The sequence below is a fragment of the Chelon labrosus genome, assembly GCF_963514085.1.
Source record: "Chelon labrosus genome assembly, chromosome: 19".
NCBI classification, from domain to species: domain Eukaryota; kingdom Metazoa; phylum Chordata; class Actinopteri; order Mugiliformes; family Mugilidae; genus Chelon; species Chelon labrosus.
In genome coordinates, this window is record NC_140352.1 from 11,837,986 (window position 1) to 11,858,928 (window position 20,943).

At 39.8% G+C, this 20,943-nt stretch overlaps 2 protein-coding genes across 3 annotated transcripts; one reads left to right on the forward strand and one right to left on the reverse strand.

The window, feature by feature from the left end:
• The first annotated feature begins 143 nt into the window (after nt 1–143).
• On the forward strand, nt 144–8,893 carry LOC311504756 (kelch domain-containing protein 1-like). The gene is made up of 13 exons (XM_084568025.1): nt 144–370; nt 1,011–1,081; nt 1,323–1,440; nt 4,249–4,361; nt 4,488–4,575; nt 4,684–4,782; nt 5,536–5,610; nt 6,094–6,152; nt 6,262–6,374; nt 6,739–6,811; nt 6,920–7,004; nt 7,929–8,008; nt 8,533–8,893. The coding sequence occupies exons 1-13, from the start codon at nt 269–271 to the stop codon at nt 8,666–8,668; spliced, it is 1,212 nt and encodes a 403-aa protein (XP_084424151.1). The 5' UTR covers nt 144–268; the 3' UTR covers nt 8,669–8,893.
• LOC311504757 (LIM and SH3 domain protein 1-like) lies at nt 8,679–20,438 on the reverse strand. 2 transcript variants are annotated; one of them, XM_084568026.1, is made up of 8 exons: nt 19,818–20,438; nt 18,779–18,873; nt 18,066–18,150; nt 14,693–14,800; nt 12,565–12,672; nt 10,476–10,545; nt 10,300–10,388; nt 8,679–9,670 (listed from the first exon to the last, which is right to left on the reverse strand). In XM_084568026.1, the coding sequence occupies exons 1-8, from the start codon at nt 19,884–19,886 to the stop codon at nt 9,497–9,499; spliced, it is 798 nt and encodes a 265-aa protein (XP_084424152.1). In that variant the 5' UTR covers nt 19,887–20,438; the 3' UTR covers nt 8,679–9,496. The 2 variants fall into 2 exon arrangements, with proteins under 2 accessions (XP_084424152.1, XP_084424153.1); XM_084568027.1 differs by lacking the exon at nt 14,693–14,800.
• Nucleotides 20,439–20,943: the final 505 nt, after the last annotated feature.

A 20,943-nucleotide genomic window follows, 5' to 3' on the forward strand; every position in this document is an offset into this window, starting at 1 on the left:
TCAGAGGTGAACTTGCATAAAGGGATCACGCAGATGGGAGGAGTAACCCAGGGACGGCAATCTTGAAAAACACGTTCCGCAGACGCTGCAGTCCACTCGGCTTCTCTCTCTCAGCTGGAGCGTCTGGGTTGTCTCCTCTGTCTGCGTTCATCCTCCTGTCCTCTCATCTACCCCACTCTCTTTTGGAAATCTTTCTTTCTTTTAAGTAGTTTTTATTTGGGCGTCGCGGCGCTGCTCAGCAGGCGGAGGACCAGAGCGCTCGTCTGGGATGGATGCTGCGCAGAGAGACTCCCCGGTGAGCCGGCTGGAGAGGAGCAGCCACACGGCGTTCATTGACAACAACACACTGTATGTGTGGGGAGGTTACCAGGTGAGACATCTTACCTGTTGCAGGGGAGCCTCGTCACAGGATGAGCAAGCCTTTTAAAGTCCATTTCATGCTCCTCTGTGTCTCCTTTTGGATCTGAACTTCCTGAAATAAACCTAAAGCCAATGTTATCATTAAACATATTTCATATTTTTTATTTTCAATAAATAAATACTTTTAAAAGACAATAATATGTCTTTATTCCATTATATGGTGCTTTTTAATATTTTATCTTCCCTCATTAATACAAAGGGTTTTGGACATAATGCTGAAAACTATTCAAATCCACCAGCCTTAAAATTAATCTAAAAATAATCTTTCTAACCTTTAGAAAAGATTGTTTTGGATTTATTTAAACTGGCGTCCGAGTTTGGACCTGTTTATCTCGAGGAACTCAAGTGTTATTCTAGGAAACATAAACTGGAGGAACATGTTTAAACAAGAAACTATTTACTTTGACCTGTATCTTTTTGCATCCATGTTGTTGTTAAGGGCGTTTATATCCATCTACAGGTCACATGTACTATCAATGTAAGCCAGGTTTTTGACATGCGCCCTCTTGATTTGAGCTGAAATTGTGCATCTCAGCAGCCAGTTTTATTTTAAACAGGACTTAATCTTGTCTTTGTTTCCTCGCTTGCAGGTAGTCGCTGGAGAGGACGTCATCTTGCCCAGCTCTGAGATATGGCTGTGTGATTTAGACAGCGGGGCGTGGTAAGATAAAAAAGAAGCCCGTTTATCAGCTGGCGTGTGTCGCCTTGACATTTAAGCTATGGGATGTAAGACTAGAGCGTGTTGTTTTGATAAAAGTAGCTTTTAAAATGGGACAAGATAAACTGATTTCAAACAAAACCAAAAGACAATGGCTGAAGAGAGAGTTTGTTTCAGGAAAGCCAAAGCTGGCCAACTATGTGTTTTGAGATTTAAAGCAGCGGCTGTCGTTTTTGTGTGACAGGGAGAGGAGGGCGATCACAGGAGACATCCCTCCAGACTTATCGGGCTTCTGTGGCGCTAATATTAACAGCACACTCTACGTCTTTGGAGGATGTGACCCCAGTGGATACAACAACCAGGTGAGAGGTCGGGTGCGACCATAAGTAGGACTTCGATGTGCCAAGTCACATAAACAAACTTACTGGAATTAAAAACAAAACCTGGAATTGGAAGTAATCAAAGCAGCAGTAACACGGTGGAAAGCAAACAGAATCTGAAGTGCAGTCATAGGTTTACCCTGCAGCGGGCAGCAATGCACCCTATAGCATCAAAAAGATGTAAGCAAGTAGAAATGAGTAAATAAAAGGGTCGTTTGATCGTCAACCTAGTCTTCAAAACCCTGCTGTGTGGTTTCTTGAGAAGATTTAAGTTTACTACTTTATTTACAGTCCTACTTACAACACCAAGCAGCATTCCTCAGCCTCCGGCTACATCCATCCTAAAGTTCAACCTGGTTTTGCAAGTTTTTTCAAAGACGATTCTAAAACAAGGGCAGCTTGATTTGTTGGGCTTTCTTGAAGATGTTTTGCTGCTCATCCAAGGGTTAGGGTTATCTATTCAGCTTTAGAAAATCAAAGATGCCACTTAAATGAGTGACGAAACATCTACTAGAAAAGCAAACGAGTCAAGATCTCCATGACTGGATGACTGAGAACCTTCAAAGACCTTTTAAAAAAAATAAAATAAAATAAAAAATTCTGATTTTTGAGCAAGGAAATCTAAACCTTTAGAAAAGTAAACCTGTTAAATGTCATCTGTTGCTGAAGTATTGTCTGGTTCAAAGTACACATCTGAGCAAATGCTGTCAAAATACTCTGCTGTTGTAATTGCAGAATGACGGTCCAGAATCTCCTGTCCTCTAGCACTATCAAGTCCAAACTACCAAGAACACAAGTCTGAAATTTGTCCGAAGGTTGATCTGATGTTCCTAAACTCTACAAGTCATGTAGGACCAATGAAAGGGTGCAGCAACTTCAAGAAAACTCAAAACAAGTCCAGTTGCCTTTGTTTTGCGATGTACCATAACCAGCATAACGGAGAATCTTCAGATCATCTGATACTGCGTTTTTTTTCCTGCGTTTCCAAATAGTTGACATTTTACGAGCTCCGGCCAAAGTTGCGCTACCATAAATCACTGTGCTGTCACTGGTAACTACTTTTTCAGAGCGGCAAAGACCTCAGAGAAATTTGGTGATATTTAACATGGGAATATCACACCAGTGAAAGAACATAGCACGGTGCAAGGTTGTATTTTTAAGGGGTGGTAGTAGTTTCAACACCAATTGTTAAAAAGCGTTTGAGGCATGATGTAAAAAGATCTAATGAACTGACTCGTGAAATGGGTGGAGGATAAGACTAACTGGAGCAGTAAATGCTGGAAGCAACATTCAAAAGACATGAAATTTGTCACTGTAACATATTTATTTTAATTTATGTACTACAAAGGATTTTCTGAAATTTAGCCCTAAAATGTTTGTTTAAATCACAGTGGTGACAGATTGGTACCGATTATCAGCCAATGAGCAAAGGTTTGACTCTATCATACATAAATGTTTCAGAACATCTCCGGTAAAGAAAAGCTGTTGCAACTGTGGCTGAAGGGATGCTAATTTTCAGTTGAGATGAATTGTCTTAACCTTTTCCTGCCCAAGTTCAAATTGTTATGCGCCTCAAACGTATTGATTTGTGACCAAACACCTGCAAAACTGATGTTCCCCTTAGCCTTTCCCATGCTTGGTTCTTTAGCAATGTTGGCATTCTAGGAGGCAAAACTAAGCTGGTGAGCATAGCAAGTAATCCACCAGATAAACATCAGCATTCCTCTTGAAAGGGTAAAATTTGTAATGGCCTCCTCAGTGCTCCACAATGGCAATTGGAACTGAGCAGAAATTACTGAATGTGGACCAACGGTTACTTTACTGAATCCACTGCAACATAGAACAAGGAGAAGACATCCGAGTAGACGGTGTGGTGGAGGAGTTGTTGCACGTAGTTGCATTCATGGGGAGGTGCACAGAAGTCGCGCTTTCTCCTCAAATTTAAATCCTTTAGCATCTCAACTTTCTCTGTGATGACACTTCACCAACAGTTTGCGAACTTCTAGAGTATAACTTTGTTTTATTGCGCGACAAAGGGACTATTTTGTCCTCCAAGATGGTTTTGAGTCTTTTGTAAGATTCTTGAAATGCTTTCAAAACAGCTGGAAAAGTTGAAATGGGTCAAAGATGTTTAAGCTTAACTTATGACTCGATTTGTTTCAGAAGTAGCACTCCTAATTTTGTGTTCTCAAAGCAAAAGCTTATCTCTCATATCTCTAATATATTAGACGTGAAATGGGACTAGTGTAGAGATTCACTCAGAGCCTGATCTGACTTATTTTGTTTCTTTCATTGATGAGAAATATTTGACATCCACAACTTGTTGCGACTCGATTTTTGGATGAAGTAACCCTGCTGTCGTGCATGTACGTAAAACCCGGTGTTCTGGTGTTTTTATTTCTCCTTTATACTGCAACGAGTCTGCACATCCCGGTTTACAAAGGACATGATTTGTACGTGACGTTTTGATGGAGACAGTTTGCACATGTTTGTTCAGTGAGTTATTCCAAGCCCACAGTGTGTTGTTCATAAATGCTCATACCAGACTCTGTGGACACTGGAGATTAACAGGCCTGATCGTCACTTCTGATAGCTGTTTTGAACTGGGGGAAAAGAATTTTTCTTTTTAAAAGAGACGGGAAGTTCAAAGGTGCAAGGTTCATGAGAAATGTTTGCCTTCAACTCAGTTCCTAAAATGCAGATTGTGATCTAACTTTGACATTAAAATGCAGAGATGAATGATGGAAAGGAGGTTGGAAATCTGATGGGTTTTAACTGGACTGTCTCTAGATGTTCAGCGTTGACCTCTCGAAGCAGAGCTGCTCATGGATGAGGGTGACGGACACCAAAGGAACGACGCCCTCGCCACGTAACAAACACTCCTGCTGGGTCCACAAAGACAGGTCGGTGCTAATCTGACCTAAAAACTAATCTGATCATGAGGAAAATGCTAAACTATTAACCTTTCTGCTGTTAACAGTCTAAATTTGCATATTTCTGGTTTAATTTGTGAAATGATCTCTTTGCAGATTAATCTACTTTGGCGGATATGGGTGTAAGACCATAGGGGAGGTACGAAACACGTCGTCGAGCTTCGTTGTGGAAGAGATGTCCTGGGTAAGCGATGACTTGGCCCGAAACTGGCTTGTGTTAATAAATAGCAGCAGTTTAAATTTAGCATGTACCGAGAGAGGTTCTGATCTTTTGAATTGTTCCATTTTTAAGACAACAATAGGAAACACTTTATTTCGGTGCTGGGGATGGAACAATGAGGTCAATGTTTTTGACACACACTCTGCTACGTGGAGCCTGCCAGAGACTCAAGTGAGTAGAAAAACATGGTTTGTTATGTTTGCAAAAGCTTTTCTTTGTTAACTTTAAGATGACGACAGTAGGAGCCTACGGCTATGCTAGCAGCTATGTTGCTGTATGTAGCCCAATGTCTGTACATAAAGATGGAGGAACTTTTCACAACTTCACCCATAGGTTTTTCCGAAGAGCAGTTTTGAAGCTCAGTAAGGTGGATTCGGCCGTCGCCAACTTGATAGTGCCCAACTCCATGCAGAGACATTTGGCAGATAGCCACTTCCTAAATTATGAGTAAAAAATCACCCTTTGTAAAGTTAGTATGAATGGATATATTTTGAGACCAAAACATGTTTGTACCAAGCTGTAAACAGTTTTATTTCTATTGTAAATTTTATCATGGAGGTCTATGGAGATTGACTCACTTTTGGAGGGAGCCTCAAGTGGACATTTGGGGGACTGCAGTTTTGGCCTGCAACATGTTGCTTCATATTTTTGTTTCCCAAGGCTTCTGCTTTAATTTAGATGCAACAGTTGTTTGAGCCACGTGCTAAAATGCTACTGCTAACTAATGTTAATCGGGTGTAAAACTTACTATGTGCAGCATCTTAGATTCACACATTGGCATGCCGTTATGTTATTTGTTTTGCAGGTATTTGATCATAAACCAAAGCAAGTTAAAAGATAACAGCGCTATCTGGGGAAATAAGTTATGAGTTAAAGAAATGTATGATACTTTATTAATGGTATAATGTGTTTTATTTTGTCCAGGGTCCTGCTCCCTGCCCTAGAGGCTGCCATGCTAGCGCCCTGCTGGGAAACAAAGGTTACATCACTGGTGGTGCTGTGAGTTCACTTAACTTGGCTGAGCAGCTTAACTTGTAGTAATAAACAGCCTGTGGCCAAAAGTATGTGGACACATTTTGTTTTGGAGCTGCTTTTCATTGTTTTACTCAGTCCTCAAAGAGAAATCTTAATGCTACAGCAAACTGTGATATTTTAGACAATACTTCCAGCTTTGGTAACAGTTTGGGGAAGGCCCTTTCCTGTTTCAACATCCCTTTCCTGTTGTGACGTGACTCGGGCCCCAAAGCTCAAAGCCAGATCCTGTAGAAAAATGGGTTTGGTGTGGACTGGCCTGAATGTAGCTGTGAACCCATTTAACACCTCAGGGATGAACTGCAGCCAGTATTAGTGTTGGGCTTGTTCTCAGAAGATGCTTTGTAAAGAAATGCACGACAAGTGTCTTCCACAGCTTAATGTCAAAGCTGTAATGACACACAAGCCTTTATAAGGACAGTGTTTTCCTAAAAATAAGTGTGATTGCAGGAAACTGCAGAGTTGGACATCTTCTGCTTGGACTTGGAGACGTGGACCTGGACTCAGTTGTAAGACATTCTTGTACACATACAGCAGTTATTACTTTTTTTTTTTTTTTTTTTTTTTTTTTGAAAACCTTATTTATTAAGTTATTAATCAACATTGTGTTTTACTCAGTGACATCCCCTCTTCATGTGCACCTCTGGGACGCTCTATGCACACCATGACACCCATATCGGATCACACGCTCTTCATATATGGAGGTCTGGGCACTGATGGAAGCACTCTTAGTAAGTTCCAGCCACTACAATAGGTATAGATGATTATATGAAACAAAAAGGTACAGCCATAATTTGAAAGTGCAGAAAAATGTGTTGAATTTTAAAATGTAAGGTTTATGCAGGCTTTGAAAACCTTAAGACTCGTACTTGTTTTGAAAGTCTAGAAAAATCTGAAGGAAAACTCATATTTGCAGAGCTTCAAAATAGTTGCTTTCCCAGGTTTGAAGCCTTATAAAAGGTGATCATAAAACAGCTGAACATGGTTGTACTGACAGTTTGTAGTCAATACGAGTGCAACGAGGGCAGCTCTTATAATCTATTTAACTTTTTTTTTCAGTTCATTATATTAATCCCATCCATTAAAAATTTTTAGATGATGCCTGGCGATTTAACACACAAAAGAAAAAGTGGACCAAGGTGACTCATCCACACCAAGACAAGCCCAGGTAGTGATTTTTTCAGTTCATGCACATTAGAAAAGCCAAGTGTTGTAGGTAAATGTCTGTTTAAAACGTGTGATTCATTTATTTATTTTTCTTTAATTCACTCATCAGGGTGTCTCACACAGCGTGCCTGGGAAGTGACAGCGACGTTGTCGTGTTCGGGGGAAGCAGCAAAGTCTGCATCCTCATGGACTCGGTATGTGATAAAAGCTGGTTTTAAGTTACACAGTGAGGTCTTGGTGAGTAAATGTTGTGCAGTGTAATCTTTTCCCCTTGCAGACATCTGAAGAGACTGAACCAATTATAGCTCAGCGATTAAGTAACTGTTACATAAACAAAGCTTAAGTGGTTTAAGGACTCAGAGTATAAAGTACACCTGCACTATGTGGCAATGAACACTTAATGCATGTGCATTGACCCTTACAGTTTCAGAGTGTTTCAGGAATGTGGAGTCCACAGCCATGCAAGAGGCTTGGTGAGGTGTAGCAGTAAATGCTAATTTACTGAGGATAGACCTGCTTATCTTAGCATGCTAACTTAAAGATTAGCTGAGCATGATGTGGTCAAGTGTTGACCTCTTGATGGTCAAATAAGGACCGAGACGCATCAAACAGACTGAAGAACTCCTGGCAACGAAGGCCAACTGATGTCGCCATTGTTGGGACCGAAAAGTTGCACTTAAACACAGTCAAGTTTGTCACATCAGTTTGTTATAGTGCACTGGTTTGCAAAACAGATCTCTCTGTCTCATTCCACTGCCACTGGCTGAAAAGTCGCCAGCAGGAGTCTGACTAATGCCAAGGGTGTAGGACAAACCCAAAAACTACGTACTTGGTGTTTCACAGCCTTAAAATATTGCAGGTCTGTACAGGAACATGAATGTGCTTTTATGTAGTTGCACTTTTGAAGTTGGGGATTTAACCAAAAGTTTTAGGAAGTTTGAAGTCCATCCTATCTTTATACTGAGTTCAGTTTTTGAGGAAGATGATATTGGCTTAAAACCAAGACAGTTCTGTGTTTTATTCTTTTAAAATCGTAAATGGCTAAAAACAACTAAGTATATCTATTACTGTTGTGTGTCTTCCATCCTAATATGATTTATCAACCCTCTTGTGACCAGGTGGCTGTTCTAAGGGCTCCATCACCTTATCACTGCAGGGACGTGTTCATGTTCCAAACCCAGCCGTACTCCCTCTTCAGGTACGCCTCACTCTGCACGTCTGAACAGCGCAGGATAATGAGTACTCTGAGATACGCGAGACAATGAGGCTTTTGTTACATCCGTTGGTTCTGGTTGATCACGTTTCTTGTCACAGCTCCACACCGAGTACGCTGCCAGCATGTTAATGTCAATTCACACGTGATTAAGCAGTTTTAACAAAGTCCACAGAGACCCTTTTTACACACTCTGAGCTATTTATGTTCTCACTCTGAGCTGCACGGCTCCCTATTGGACCCTGTTCGCATACAACCAAGGTGTTAAGATAATGAGCTTTACCTTGTATGTGTGGCGGCGTGCGGTACTGTAGGCTCTGTAGAGCGTAGATGTGAAAGAGTGTTTGACTAAAATCTAAAACCAGATCTTAATTTAATGAGAAACGATATGCCAAATTTACATGGGATACGCAAGCAATCATTGGACAAGGGCTATAGTTCATGTATTTATGGAAATGCTGTGGTAGAGAATGATTTGGATAAACTGCATGTTCTTCTATCCTCTCCAGACTGTGTGAAGATTTTATAGGAGGAAACCCGGAGCTGTTCAGGAAGCGGCTCGATTGGCTGCCATCGAAGCTGCACAGCAAAATTGACAAGAGAGTGGCCTTTTTCTCCGCGATGAAGCCTCTTCTTCCAGCCTAAAGACGACTTGTTTTGTTTTTTAACACAACAAAACTGAGCCAATAATTAATGTATTGTTTGTGTCTGTGTTTAACGACTTAAAAGATGGTGCTAAAGTTTCATTGTTTTAACTTAAACATTTGTAAATAAAGTCTTTGTCTTTTAAAAAAAAAAAAAAAAAAACATTTTACTTTAGTGTTCTGATGTGCAATCCATTTTTTTGAATAAAGGTACATATGTTGCATATTAATGGCAGGTGTCTATCATTTCCACATGGGGGAGGGGCAAATATCTTCAAAATTTTAAACAAATGTTCTGCTTTTATATTTGCTTCAATGATTAAAACAAAAGTTAAACCATTTTCTCTTTAATCTTATGGATAAACTGTTTAGTGGCACCCCACGACCCTCCAGAGGACAAACGCTTACAGAAAACTAATGACTGTTTAGTAGCAGAGAAGACGACTGACAGAGAACATAAATGATGTAAGGATTTGACACTTGAACAAGTTTCTTTGGCTCAAAGCTAAGTTTGCATTTTACTGCTGAACATGTAAATGCTACCTGCACTTGATGTAATATTCTCACCAATTAGTTCCTTCTGCTTTACTCGCATACCATCCCACTTTAACCTTCTAAAATCAAGTCAAATTCACTTTTTCCTTATTTTTCAGGAGTGCATTTCTTGAATTTTATTTAAAAATCTAACCAATGCAAAGCAGATCCAGGCATTTTTTTTTTTTTTGAGGAGCATTCCTCATTTGCAAAAAGGTGATTGAAAGCTTGATTGGAGGTGGAAACGGTGCAGATCCTCAGGGCAGGAAGGGGGGCCAACTGATGTCTGTTCATCTCACACAGGGCGGACGTAGTTGGCAGGAAGCATGCCCCGCTGCATTGTGCGCTGGTTGCATCCAAACATCCATCCCTCATCTATGGGCTCCACGTCTAAGATCAGGTCACCTTCCCGGAGAGAAACCTCATCGGCTTCTGCTGCCATGTAGCTGTAAATGGCCTGGTAGCGCCTCTGCGTGAGTGGAAGCAGACAGAAGGAAGAGTAAATAGAGGCGCTCTGACGCAGATACACTGGTAGCATACAGAGCAAACAGATAAAATTGATTCATTTGCATTGAATTTGCTTACTGGAGGCTTGCTGTTGTGCAGACAGGTGTAATAACTAAACCCAGGGCTTTCAGACATTCAACCACGAGCATGTTCACATAGTATACACTGTTACACGGAAACAAACGAAAGACCTACATGGCACACTGCATGACCAAAGGTATGCAGACTCCTCATTACTTGTCTACTTTTGATCTGATTTGGACATGGGTCATGTCTAAGTTCCAGGTAAAGTCAATATTTAATTACTGGTACTGAATATAATCAACAAGACGATGCCCACAAAATCTTTTTTTTTTTTTTTCAGTTTGTTCCAGTTTTACCAATTTAACCTTCAAAGAGCCATTAATTCAACCAGATCCAATACCTTTGATACAAAATGTACATTACTGAATGGCTGAATTTGAGCAAACCCCTGGAGACAGGTTCAAACATCTGGTGGAAGAGGCAGCAATCGCATGGGTCTAAGTCTGAAGTGTCCACATGACACACTTTTGCCTGTATATGAGCTGTAAGTTTAAGTACTGGCCTTACCCCTCCACTAGGTGGTGCTACAGCAGCAGGACGCATTTGTCTTGCGGGCTGACTGAAACTTTGAGGGTTGTATGGCTGCTCTTCGTAGTCTAAACACAAACACACACACGTTTAATACACACGTTCAGATTTAAATAGTTTAGAGGACTGTGTCACTTTGTAAGGACGTTTCTCACCTTGTCTATTTTCAGGAGGAGGTGCGTCACTTCGAACCTTACTCTTCTCAAATTCTTCATGGTATTTTATCTGCACACACACACACATACACAAGTTGAATAAACACGAGGACAACAAACTCCCACATTAGACTGTTCAACTTCTCCCTCTGCGAGAAGCAGTTCACCATTTTAGGAGGCGCTGAGAGATGACGAGGAGTCAGCTGACACCATCAGTCTTCATGATATACAGTGCCACTTAAAAGTTTATAATGTTTGCATCATATTTGGAGACGCCAGAACCTCATCCCATCCTTGAATTATGGGGGTGGTAATGTCCTTGTTTGGGCCTGTTTTGCTGCATCTGGGCCAGGAAAGCTTGCCCTCATTGATGGACCAGTGAATTGTACCGGCAAATTCTAAGAGAGAGAATCTTGGGTCATGCAGCATGACAACGACCCCAAGAACACAAGTCGTTCCACAAAAGAACGATTAAAGAAGAACAAAATGAATGTTGTGGAACGGCCAAGTCAAAGTCCCGACTTTAATCCAATAGAAGACAACTGATCAGCAGTTACCGGAAACATTTAGCTGACGTTATTGCTGCACAAGGAGGTACAGCAGATACTGAAAACAAGTGTTACTTTTGTAACTCACAGATTTGTACAAATGATTAATTACCCTGAATAAACAGAAAGAAAAGCATAATATGTCTGTTACAGTTGTTCAATTGGGTTATCTTTGTCTACTTTAAGGACTTGTGTGAAAGTCCACTCATGTTTTGAGTTGAGTTTTTTTGCAGAAATGTAGAAAATTATTTCTTTCATTTATTAATGTATTTGTCAACAACAATAACTCCTTCAATGTGCACCAATGAGAGGTGGCCGACAATGTACAAATACATCATTGTGCCTTAAAAGTCTGTATACTGTTTTTATTATGTCAGATCATTTTAATGAGCCCCTTAGATGCTGTAGTGTGTGAATACAATTAATTTTTAAATTAAAACATGTTTTAATTAAAAAAATGTTTTAGGTATTTTCATTAAAGACTCAATAAATAAATGTACGTGCCATTAAAGGCAAAAACTGAAGGTATGTATTTATCTCATTTATTGTCTGTTTTGGACATTTTTTTGCTTATGTAATCAATGTCTGTGTTTTTATGCACAGTATTATTTTTGATGTCTTTAATGTCATAGAAGCTAATTTATTGAGTTATGCACTTATTTCTTAATTTATTGTTAATCAGGGCAGTTCCCGTCCTCCGTACTATGGAGAAAAAAAAGAGGTAGTGTGGTTAGTTTTGGTGGATGTTCGGTGCAGCGTACATTGAGTCCACCAGGGGACACACAGGCATCAAAAATGATGCAACCTCTGAAAAATAAACCGAATGTATTTCCAACTTTTAAGGGAAAGAAAAGGAAGCTGGATGTCGCCTGAGGAAGCAAAGGATCAGCCCTCGGTGACCTCAACAAACCTCAGGAGGAGTAAACAGAAACAGGACTTTGTGGGAAAAAGACTGGAGGAGACTTAAAAACAAGCACATATTGAATAATAAAAAAAAAGTTGGAAGCACGAAAGACAGAAAAAAAGTCTCAACCAGTTGAGGAAAAATAAGAATTTGGCCTTTTGACATGCAGCTTATCGCCCATCATTCCTTTCTGCAAACAGCGCTCTCATGAGAGAAAAAAGTAAGTTTGTGCGTGTCGGTGTGGACTCGTATGTGTGTGTCCACAGCTGAGAGACTTTGACCATATAGGGCAGCTGCTGCTCGGTGCGCGGGCAGAAATGTATGAAATGTGCCTGTGTCTCTGCAGGATCCTTCGCTGCTGTTTGGAGAACGACTCCTTCTCTGCTTTCAGTACCAAACTGATCTTCAAGTCTACAATCTTGGTCTGAAACTGCTCCTGCCACTTGAGCGGCATGTTTTAGGAAAACCAAAAAATGAACTGTTTAATATCAAGTTGCTGTTGCTTGTATCTGGACAGTGTTGTTATAGCGAGACACATACAACATGTCTCTGAGTTTTCTCTTCAGAGTACAAAGATTTTGATGCAGTGAATGAGTCCTGAGACTACTTGTACTTGTTGTTGCCGGACTGCACTTACGTTGCTGATCTGGTCTTGTGTCTTCTTCAGCCTCTGCATCTCCGGAGTGTCAACCACCAGGCTGAAGCCTTTCCCCTTGCTCTTTTCAAAGTCCTCCTTGTAGAGAGCCTGCAAACATCAATCTCCTTTTAGAGGAGTAGTTTACATTTTTTTAAGGGGGAGGGGGGGATACCACCATTTGCTTCCTTGCCAAGATTAAAAGAGTAGATTGATACCACTCTCACTTTAATCTTAGAAGACTCTGCACTGGGAACAGTCAGTTTCTGTATTTAAAACCGGATTTAGCCCTTCAAAGGTTACCGCGGTGGCTAAAATGGATGTTATCTTGTGCTTCATTTCTATTGCACCAGATTTGGAAGTAAGCTAACCTTGAGGATGCTTTCTCGAGCTCCAAACCCAAAAAACCCAAATTTTAAAGTAACGGCATGGTACTACATTGGGGCTATGCATAGCTTTGCGGTCGTACACTTCTACCTAATGTAGCTGGTGGTGGCAGTGTCCGAAATATTGCTTGTCAGTTTTGAGGGAACATGTGTGTGTTCATTCACGAAAGGGTTTAGGAAGGCGACTGAAGTTAACTACTCTTTCGGTGGTCCTATAGCTTTGCCCCTGTCCCGGAACAAAAATGGACAAATTTGTTGAATCAGTTGTACTTTACTGATCTGGTCTTCACTTTAACAACTATTTTTCGTGTTCATGCTGTCGTTGGTCTTTTAGCTTTACCCCTCCCATGGAAAAGGGTGGACAAAGAACTTCTTTGTGTAGGAGTAGTTTAAAATGCAGGTCTGTACGTCTTCCGTATTCTTCTTTATTTCCTTGTGGTCATTTCTTTTTTGCTCTTAGACAATCATTCGGCCTAACACACATGCTGTCGAGTTATTTGGATCACATAATACCTCACTCTTACAGTTATCTAGACAGGATCCAACGTGAAACCATAAATCATCATCTACGTCTAGAGTTACCGAACACCGGCAACGAAGGGCGCCTCATGTAACCTGACCAAAAAGGTGCACTTAAACACAACACAAAGACTACAGGCAATGGCCAGCTAGCTCATAGGTTCTGCGCCTGTGTGAAAGGAAATAACTCTTCATACCAGCAGATGGCAAGAGTCTGTGTTTGTCATTCCAAAGGGGAACCCAAATTAACCCAGATTAGCTGGGAGGCTAGGAAGAGCTATGAGCTGGCCTTTCCTAAATCATGCTCATTAGTGATGATGTAAAACGAGAAGTGCCTTCTGTGTGCTGCAAATTCAACATGCTGAGTTCCTACGAGTGGCAACAATGATGGACTCGCCACCAAAACTAGCGACAGAAGCTCGCCAATGGCCGGACACCAGCAAATAGCAGACCATCGGATTGGGGTGTCTCTGCCTATAGACTCAGTAAATTGTCAATCTTCAATCAGCTGATATTTGTGTTTAAAAACAAAAAAAAACACGAGAGTGGTATCAAATATCTACAGTATATCTCTTAGCAAGAAAGCCAATGAGCATACTTCCCATGAATCTGAAGTATTCCTTTAAGGTTTAGGTATGTTATAATAGGAGGGAAAGAGATTGATTAGCTTTGTTATATTTTGAACTTATGCATGTTTTTATGCTTAATGTCAGATAAAAACATGGAATTCATCAGCGTTATTAGAGGATGCTGCATTCAGTGTCAGTAAAACACGTTGGAGAAATAAAACCTGTCCCTTCCCACTAGATTTTTTTGCCTGTGACCCCTAAATATGAAGCGATATCTACCCATAATGCTACACCCTTAAGTCATTCTTTTGTTTTTTGTGGATACTGTTTTTGCTTTTGCACTTAAACGCTTGCACACAAGAAGTCCAAGAGTCAACAGTAAAACCAACATAACCTGAATGCAGCATCAAACCAAAACCACCAAGGTAAGATTTGAAATACGAGTTTAAATGTAAAGAAACAGAATTTATGGAGGGAGACATGCAGACAAGAACTTGTTTAAGATTTGAGAATAGGTCATGTTATAGTATTAAAGGAAGGAAAAGGTCGGTCGATGAATTGTTACGGCTGCGGAGACGAAACGAATGATTGAAGTTGAGATTTAGTGGTATTAAGAGTACTCGAAGCTCGGCGGCGTTCGAGGCGAACCGGACGTACGTGACTGATCTGGTCTTGTGTCTTCTTCACTCTCTGCATCTCCGGAGTGTCGGCCACCACGCTGAAACCTTTCCCCTTGCTCTTTTCAAAGTCCTCCTTATAGAGCGCCTGCAGATTTGTCATTCACCAGGATTCAGGGAAACTCAGCGTGTACATTTTAAGGTAGACAAATATGGTTGAGTTCTCAGGTCGAAGATGGATTATTCTTTTGAAATGACCTCAATTAGATTATAATGGTTTCGCGTCAAAAATGTAAACATGACGCAGTTTTAAATAGCTTTGTTAAAAAAAAAAAAAACTTGACGTTAAACAAAGCCAACATGTTTGTTTGAGAGTAAATTTGTAATCCCCACACTTTGTAAATGCAAACACAAGTGAGTCATGTTCTTGCTATGAGGAATATGCTGCCTCAGTGAGAGAGCTCGGCTGCCGAGACTTTTATGGTTATAAACAAAGAACTGGGGTCGCTGGATGAGACGAGAGGAAGAACAGAAAGAGAGACAGAGAGAGAGAGAGAGAGAGAGAGAGAGAGAGAGAGCGAAAGGGGAGGAAACGGCCTTTGGTGTAAATTTGATCACAATCCTATCAAAACAATCATGTAGCACAATAACCCAGATATATTACAAGTTTGTTTGAAATTGTGTTCACCAAAAAATGGAGACAGTCTGAGTCGTCACATCCGACGTTCAGTTATCACCTCTCTCATCACCTACTTCTAATTCGAGTCAGTAAAGAGCTTGCTAGTGCATGACTGTCTACTGTGCATGCGGTTTTGTGGTTACCGGTGGGTAGATGCAGTGCCCGTATTTAACATGTGGTTGGTTTTCTAGGTGCTTCTAACAGGACGTTGGTCATGGGCAATAACTCTGACCTACACCATATTTTAATTTCACGTGCAAAACATTTGCCTCAAAATAAAACAAGTGAAAGGAATTTGGTTGTGTCGCTCACAGACTAATCCACAAAACTCGCTGTCAACGGTGAGTCTGTAATATAGTACAAATAGTCAGTGTGTAGGTTTGAGTATTTCCAATAAAAGCTATAAAAACAATTTTCAGGAGAATAAAACCATTAACTTTCATTGGCTTTCAGCTGAGGAAGAAATATCAAAGACCGGAGAGATAAAATCCAACTATCCATGGCATATTTTCATGGTCCTTCTCATGAACTGACCCTTTAATGAGAACAATAAAATAATTCGATTAGTGACACGAGTAATCAAATTTTTTTTGGCTTGATGCAGGCTAGAAACAGAGGTGGAAAAAGTACTAAAATATCGTACTCAAGTAAAAGTACCAATACTTGGATGAAATATTACTCAAGTACAAATTAAATTACCCATCTGAAAAATTACTCAAGTAAAAGTAATAAGTAGCTAATTTAAAATGTATTTTAAGTAAAAGTTACTTAGTTACATTAAAAAAAAACCCTGTAGAACGGGGCTGGGGATCTCTCCCATGTAGTGAAAATAGGACAAGGGGTCATACATCCAAAACTGTTTAGTTTTTAATTAAAGAACAATCTATACAAATGTATAAAAATCTATACAAATGTATACACATGTAAGACAACATAACACATGTCACACATGACATGTAAGACCCTTAGAAAGGTATAATGTGCAATTTTAGTTCTGACCATCCCATAAAACTTTTTCAAACAATCAACTGTCAATCAAACTGTCTCTGAACCTTCGTCGCTCTTCTGATCCACCTCCATCTCAAAGACTTGGTGCTTGGTAGTGGTAGCCTATGCTGACCATACGTCACTCACTACGTGGTTCCGGGCGCGATTTATTTTTTCGGTTTTCGTTAGTCAACGTTTTTATTTTACTCAGTAACGGATGGGATTTGTAATGTAGCGAAATACAATACTTCACTCAAAACGTAATCAAGGAAAATTTAAATTACCGATTTTAAAAACTACTTGAAAAATACAAAATACACAAAAAAACTACTCAATACAGTAACGTGAGTAAATGTATTTCGTTACTTTCCACCTCTGGCTAGAAACAGCTAGCTTTGCTTTTGGTGAGATCAAGTGAAGAAACCACCCCTGCATTTCATAAATAGACTTTGTTGTTGTTTGTTGTGGTTTCAAAAATCAGGACATTAGCTTAGTTTAGCATAAACTCTGGGAGGTGGCTGGAAACAGCTAGCTTGACTTTCTCCAGCGCCTATACAGTGTATCTCATTTGATTAATTACAATACATAAATAATACATTTTTTCAGAAATAGGCTTTGTTATTGTTTCAGAAATGCCAGCAATATGCTATAGAGGACATTAGCATAGCCTAGCATAAAAGCTGGAAGCAATCTGGAAACAGCTAGCTTACTTTTGGCGAGCGTTTGACCAAGAGAAACTGCACTGGATTTTAGTATTTAAACAATACATATATTTTATATTTTTCAGAAACAGGCTTTGTTATGTTTGTTTCTGAAGTTGCCGGGCATTATGTTGAGTGAGGACATTAGCCTATGGCGTAAAGGCTGGTAGTGGGCTGGAAAAAGCTAGCTTCCCTTTGACCTATCACCACAATAGAGAAACCTCATTGAATTTTAGCATTTCAACAATACATATATATTACACTTTGAATAAATAGGCTTTATTGTGTTGTTTTGGAGATTGCTCAGCCTTATGCTAAGCAAGGACCTTAGCCTAGCTTAGCATAAAGGATGGAAGCTGGCTGGAAACAGCTTGGTTCGGTCCAAAGACAAAAAAATCCACCAACTAGCACATGCACAGCAAAGATTGTATCTCATTTGAATAAACAGACAACTATAAGTATAATTTCTTGCCGAGCAGATGTATGTAAACAGATGGGTCAGTATTCAGGTAACGAAATTTGCTTCTTCTCCACAGATGTGAAAATTCTGACTCACAGATTATAATAAATCTTCCAGAAATGCAGCCTTAAATGGATGAACTGCCTTTTTTAACTTGGAGTGCAGAGACAGTCTTTAAAGTAGAGTCTAAACTGTGAAGGAATCGCTTAAATTATGCGTGACTGAGAGGACTTTATCCCTTTGATCAGATTAAACTGCTGTGATTAGATCATGGATTCAGAAGAATGAAGACAAAGAGGGAGGCTGAGATGATCCGGTGCCACATGAAAGACTGAAAGGAGGAACGGTTTTAAAAAATGCTGTCAAACTTATGGTCACTTGGGTGATTTATAAGAACCATTTCCACTGTATATGTGTCAGATTTGGTCTTTTGGTTGTACGAGTTCAGTCTCTTTATTAGTATTTGGGCTCATTTGATTTAATCAAAGGTAACCAGTCGTCATGAGTGTAAAGATAGAGATGGACAGATGCACTGAGTCATGATGACGCAAAGAAATATCACGGGCCTCGTCAGCGAGGGTCTCACCTGGCTATTGAGCATGCTCTGCTGTTTGAGACGCTGGTTCTCGGGGGTGTCGGTCACTACGGTGAAGGAGGTTTTGGGGTAATGCCTGTAAGACAACATACAATTTTACAACTTTGTAATGCATTCAGTTAGAGCCACGATTGAAAAACTGTCTAGAAAATGTAAATTTGGAAGATTTAATGCATTATTTTTCCTGCAACTGATTACTCTTTTTTACTATTTTTCTGTAAGAAATACTTCATCATCCAGGAACCTTGCAGAAATGCTAACTGTATGCCTGGCTGCCTTGATTTTAAAAGTACCTTACTGCATTTTATGCCTTCTTTAACACTAGTTTTTAGGAGGGGAGAAATGTTGGCAGATTCAAATGCATGGTGCAATTTCTGGAATTGGTCCGATCTCAGGATTTGCTGCTAACACATGATGCAGTCTGTCTGTTCACACTTCCCGTTTCCATCACAGCCAAACAGCTTCTCCTGCTCATCTGCGTTTCTTCGGAAATGAGCGTCTGCTCGTGTCGTGACAGGCTTTCTTTGTCATGAAACAACTGAACATTTCCAAAAATAACACATTTTCATTCTTCTGGGTCATGTCAAATAACACTAACAACATTTGTGGTCTCAGTTCTGCGTTGATACTAAATTTGGTTGGATATCAGTCAACTTACATACAAGTTTTACCCTTCAGGATTGTCGTGTGGTGCAAACACTCACATACTGCAGTAAGGTCTCTTCTCAAAGCCTTTGTAGGTGGTCATGCTCAAGGCCATCTTGCAAACCTCGCAGCTGAAACAACCTTTGTGCCAGTACTACAAAGACAAGGAGTAAATATAAGTGTGTTAACTCTTGCTCAGTCTTGCTGCTTAAATTGAACGGTATCTGCTTTTTTCTTAAGTATTATAAAATGCAGTGGCAGAGTGGGAAAATATCGCACAGCTTTGCTGCTCGTCTGCTTCTCCCATCTCTGCACTGAACAAGTGCCAAAAAATGACAGCTTTTAGAGTGCTGAATGACCATATGAGAAGGAACATTTTCTCGAGGATCATTTGACTGAATTTGTGGTCAAAAAGACCCCTGGTCACCTAAAAGAAACACTGTATTTGCAGAAAGCTGTAATGTTTTAATTGTGTAATTTATTTGCTATCTGTGCATTAAAAACTTTCTCTTGTGGTTTTGAGAACTTAGTCGTGCATTCAACGTCTTGCAAAGAAATCCGAAATTAAAAACACTGCTTTGAGTAAGTTTTCAAATTGATTAACTGTTAATTAATAATAAAGTTTTGACTTCATCTGGCAATTCTCACCTAATCGGGGTAAATCTAAACAAGCCATAGGCATTCATGCTTGGCCCTTTTTCAACATTAAGAGGTTGGCCAGTGTTTATCTACTTCCGATAGATAAACACTGGCCACATTTGTGTGTATGTGTGTGTCTGGGTGTTCTGTTAAAGCTTCAACAGGGAGATTTCATCATCATTGCATTATGTCTTGCACTGAAATAGAATACTTGTTGTTTATAATACAATAAATGGCAAAATAATGTGAGCCGTTTCATATTTTAAAATGTTTCGGCAACTTTTAATGAATGCTTTTTTTAATAAATCAAAATTGCAATCTCTTGTGAGAATTTTACAACACAGACAAAAAAACAAAAATAATAAAAATCCACTTCAGCAGGTCACATTATAATAGAGCTTTGCAGATATTATTGTCGTTTATCTTATGATTTAGTCAGTGAAACTCATATCAGCTTACCTTATCAAGGCAATTTATTTTTTCTGTTGGGTAAACTGGTTTTCTGCATCTCCCACAGGGCGGATTCATGATGGCCCAGGGACGCTTCACACCTCAAAAGAAATTAACGAACAAAATAAACAAACAAAGCAAAGAAAAAAAAAACCAAAGTGAAAAAAAAAGTGAGAAAAAGTAAAAAGTGAGGGGTTATGACGTGCAGAAAGGAGAAGACCCTTCCTCCTATCTGCCTGCAGGCATTTCAATTGATATATGAAGACCTCAAGTCTAGGAGGAGTCAAGAGTGTAGCACGAAGCCTTCACGGTGCCTTCAGGAATCGTCGTACATACGAACTCTACCCTACACGGGTGTGAATCTTCAAAGTTATCTAGAACTAATACTTTATTAAAAAGCTCTATGACGATACAGTATTTTGTTTATGGTATTTTTGCTTAACTCACGGATAAACAAAGCAATAACAAAGACACCTCTTTTTGTACGAATTGCTGGTTTCTGAGCAGCACATGAAGGCAGCATCACATGCGTTCTCTTGAATGCGTAATAACCTTAAAAGGAGTAGCGTCTCAGGCTCAAGAGATATTACTGCAATAACGATCAAAAAGACAACAAAGACAGGAATCTATTAACACTTATATGATGGCAAAACTTGTTCAGACACTGTATGGACATTGTTAAACGCACCATTGAATAGCTAAAACAAACTGTTGACGAGAACAGCGTTAGTTCCGTTTTTTTTTTTTTTTTTTTTTTTTTGGCACCATCGTCCGGTCACTGAGAAGAATTACAGCCGCATCTGCCATCTTGTTTTCACTTTGAATGTTGCCTAAACGCTTCACTGTCTTTTAAATAAGCTAACACATGTGCTATCTCGTGCTGTATTTCGATGACCAGAGCAACAAATAACCAATATTTTACCATAGTATCACTGTCACTCGTGTAATGTCTTGCTTTAAATTTAGAAGACTCCGAAGCATTTACACATCGGGGGTATAGCTCAGTGGTAGAGCATTTGACTGCAGATCAAGAGGTCCCCGGTTCAAATCCGGGTGCCCCCTCTTTTCTTTACATCGGTCAAAATTTTTGTAGTTCAGTTTGTTTTTAATCACCGCATCGATCTTTTGTTTTATC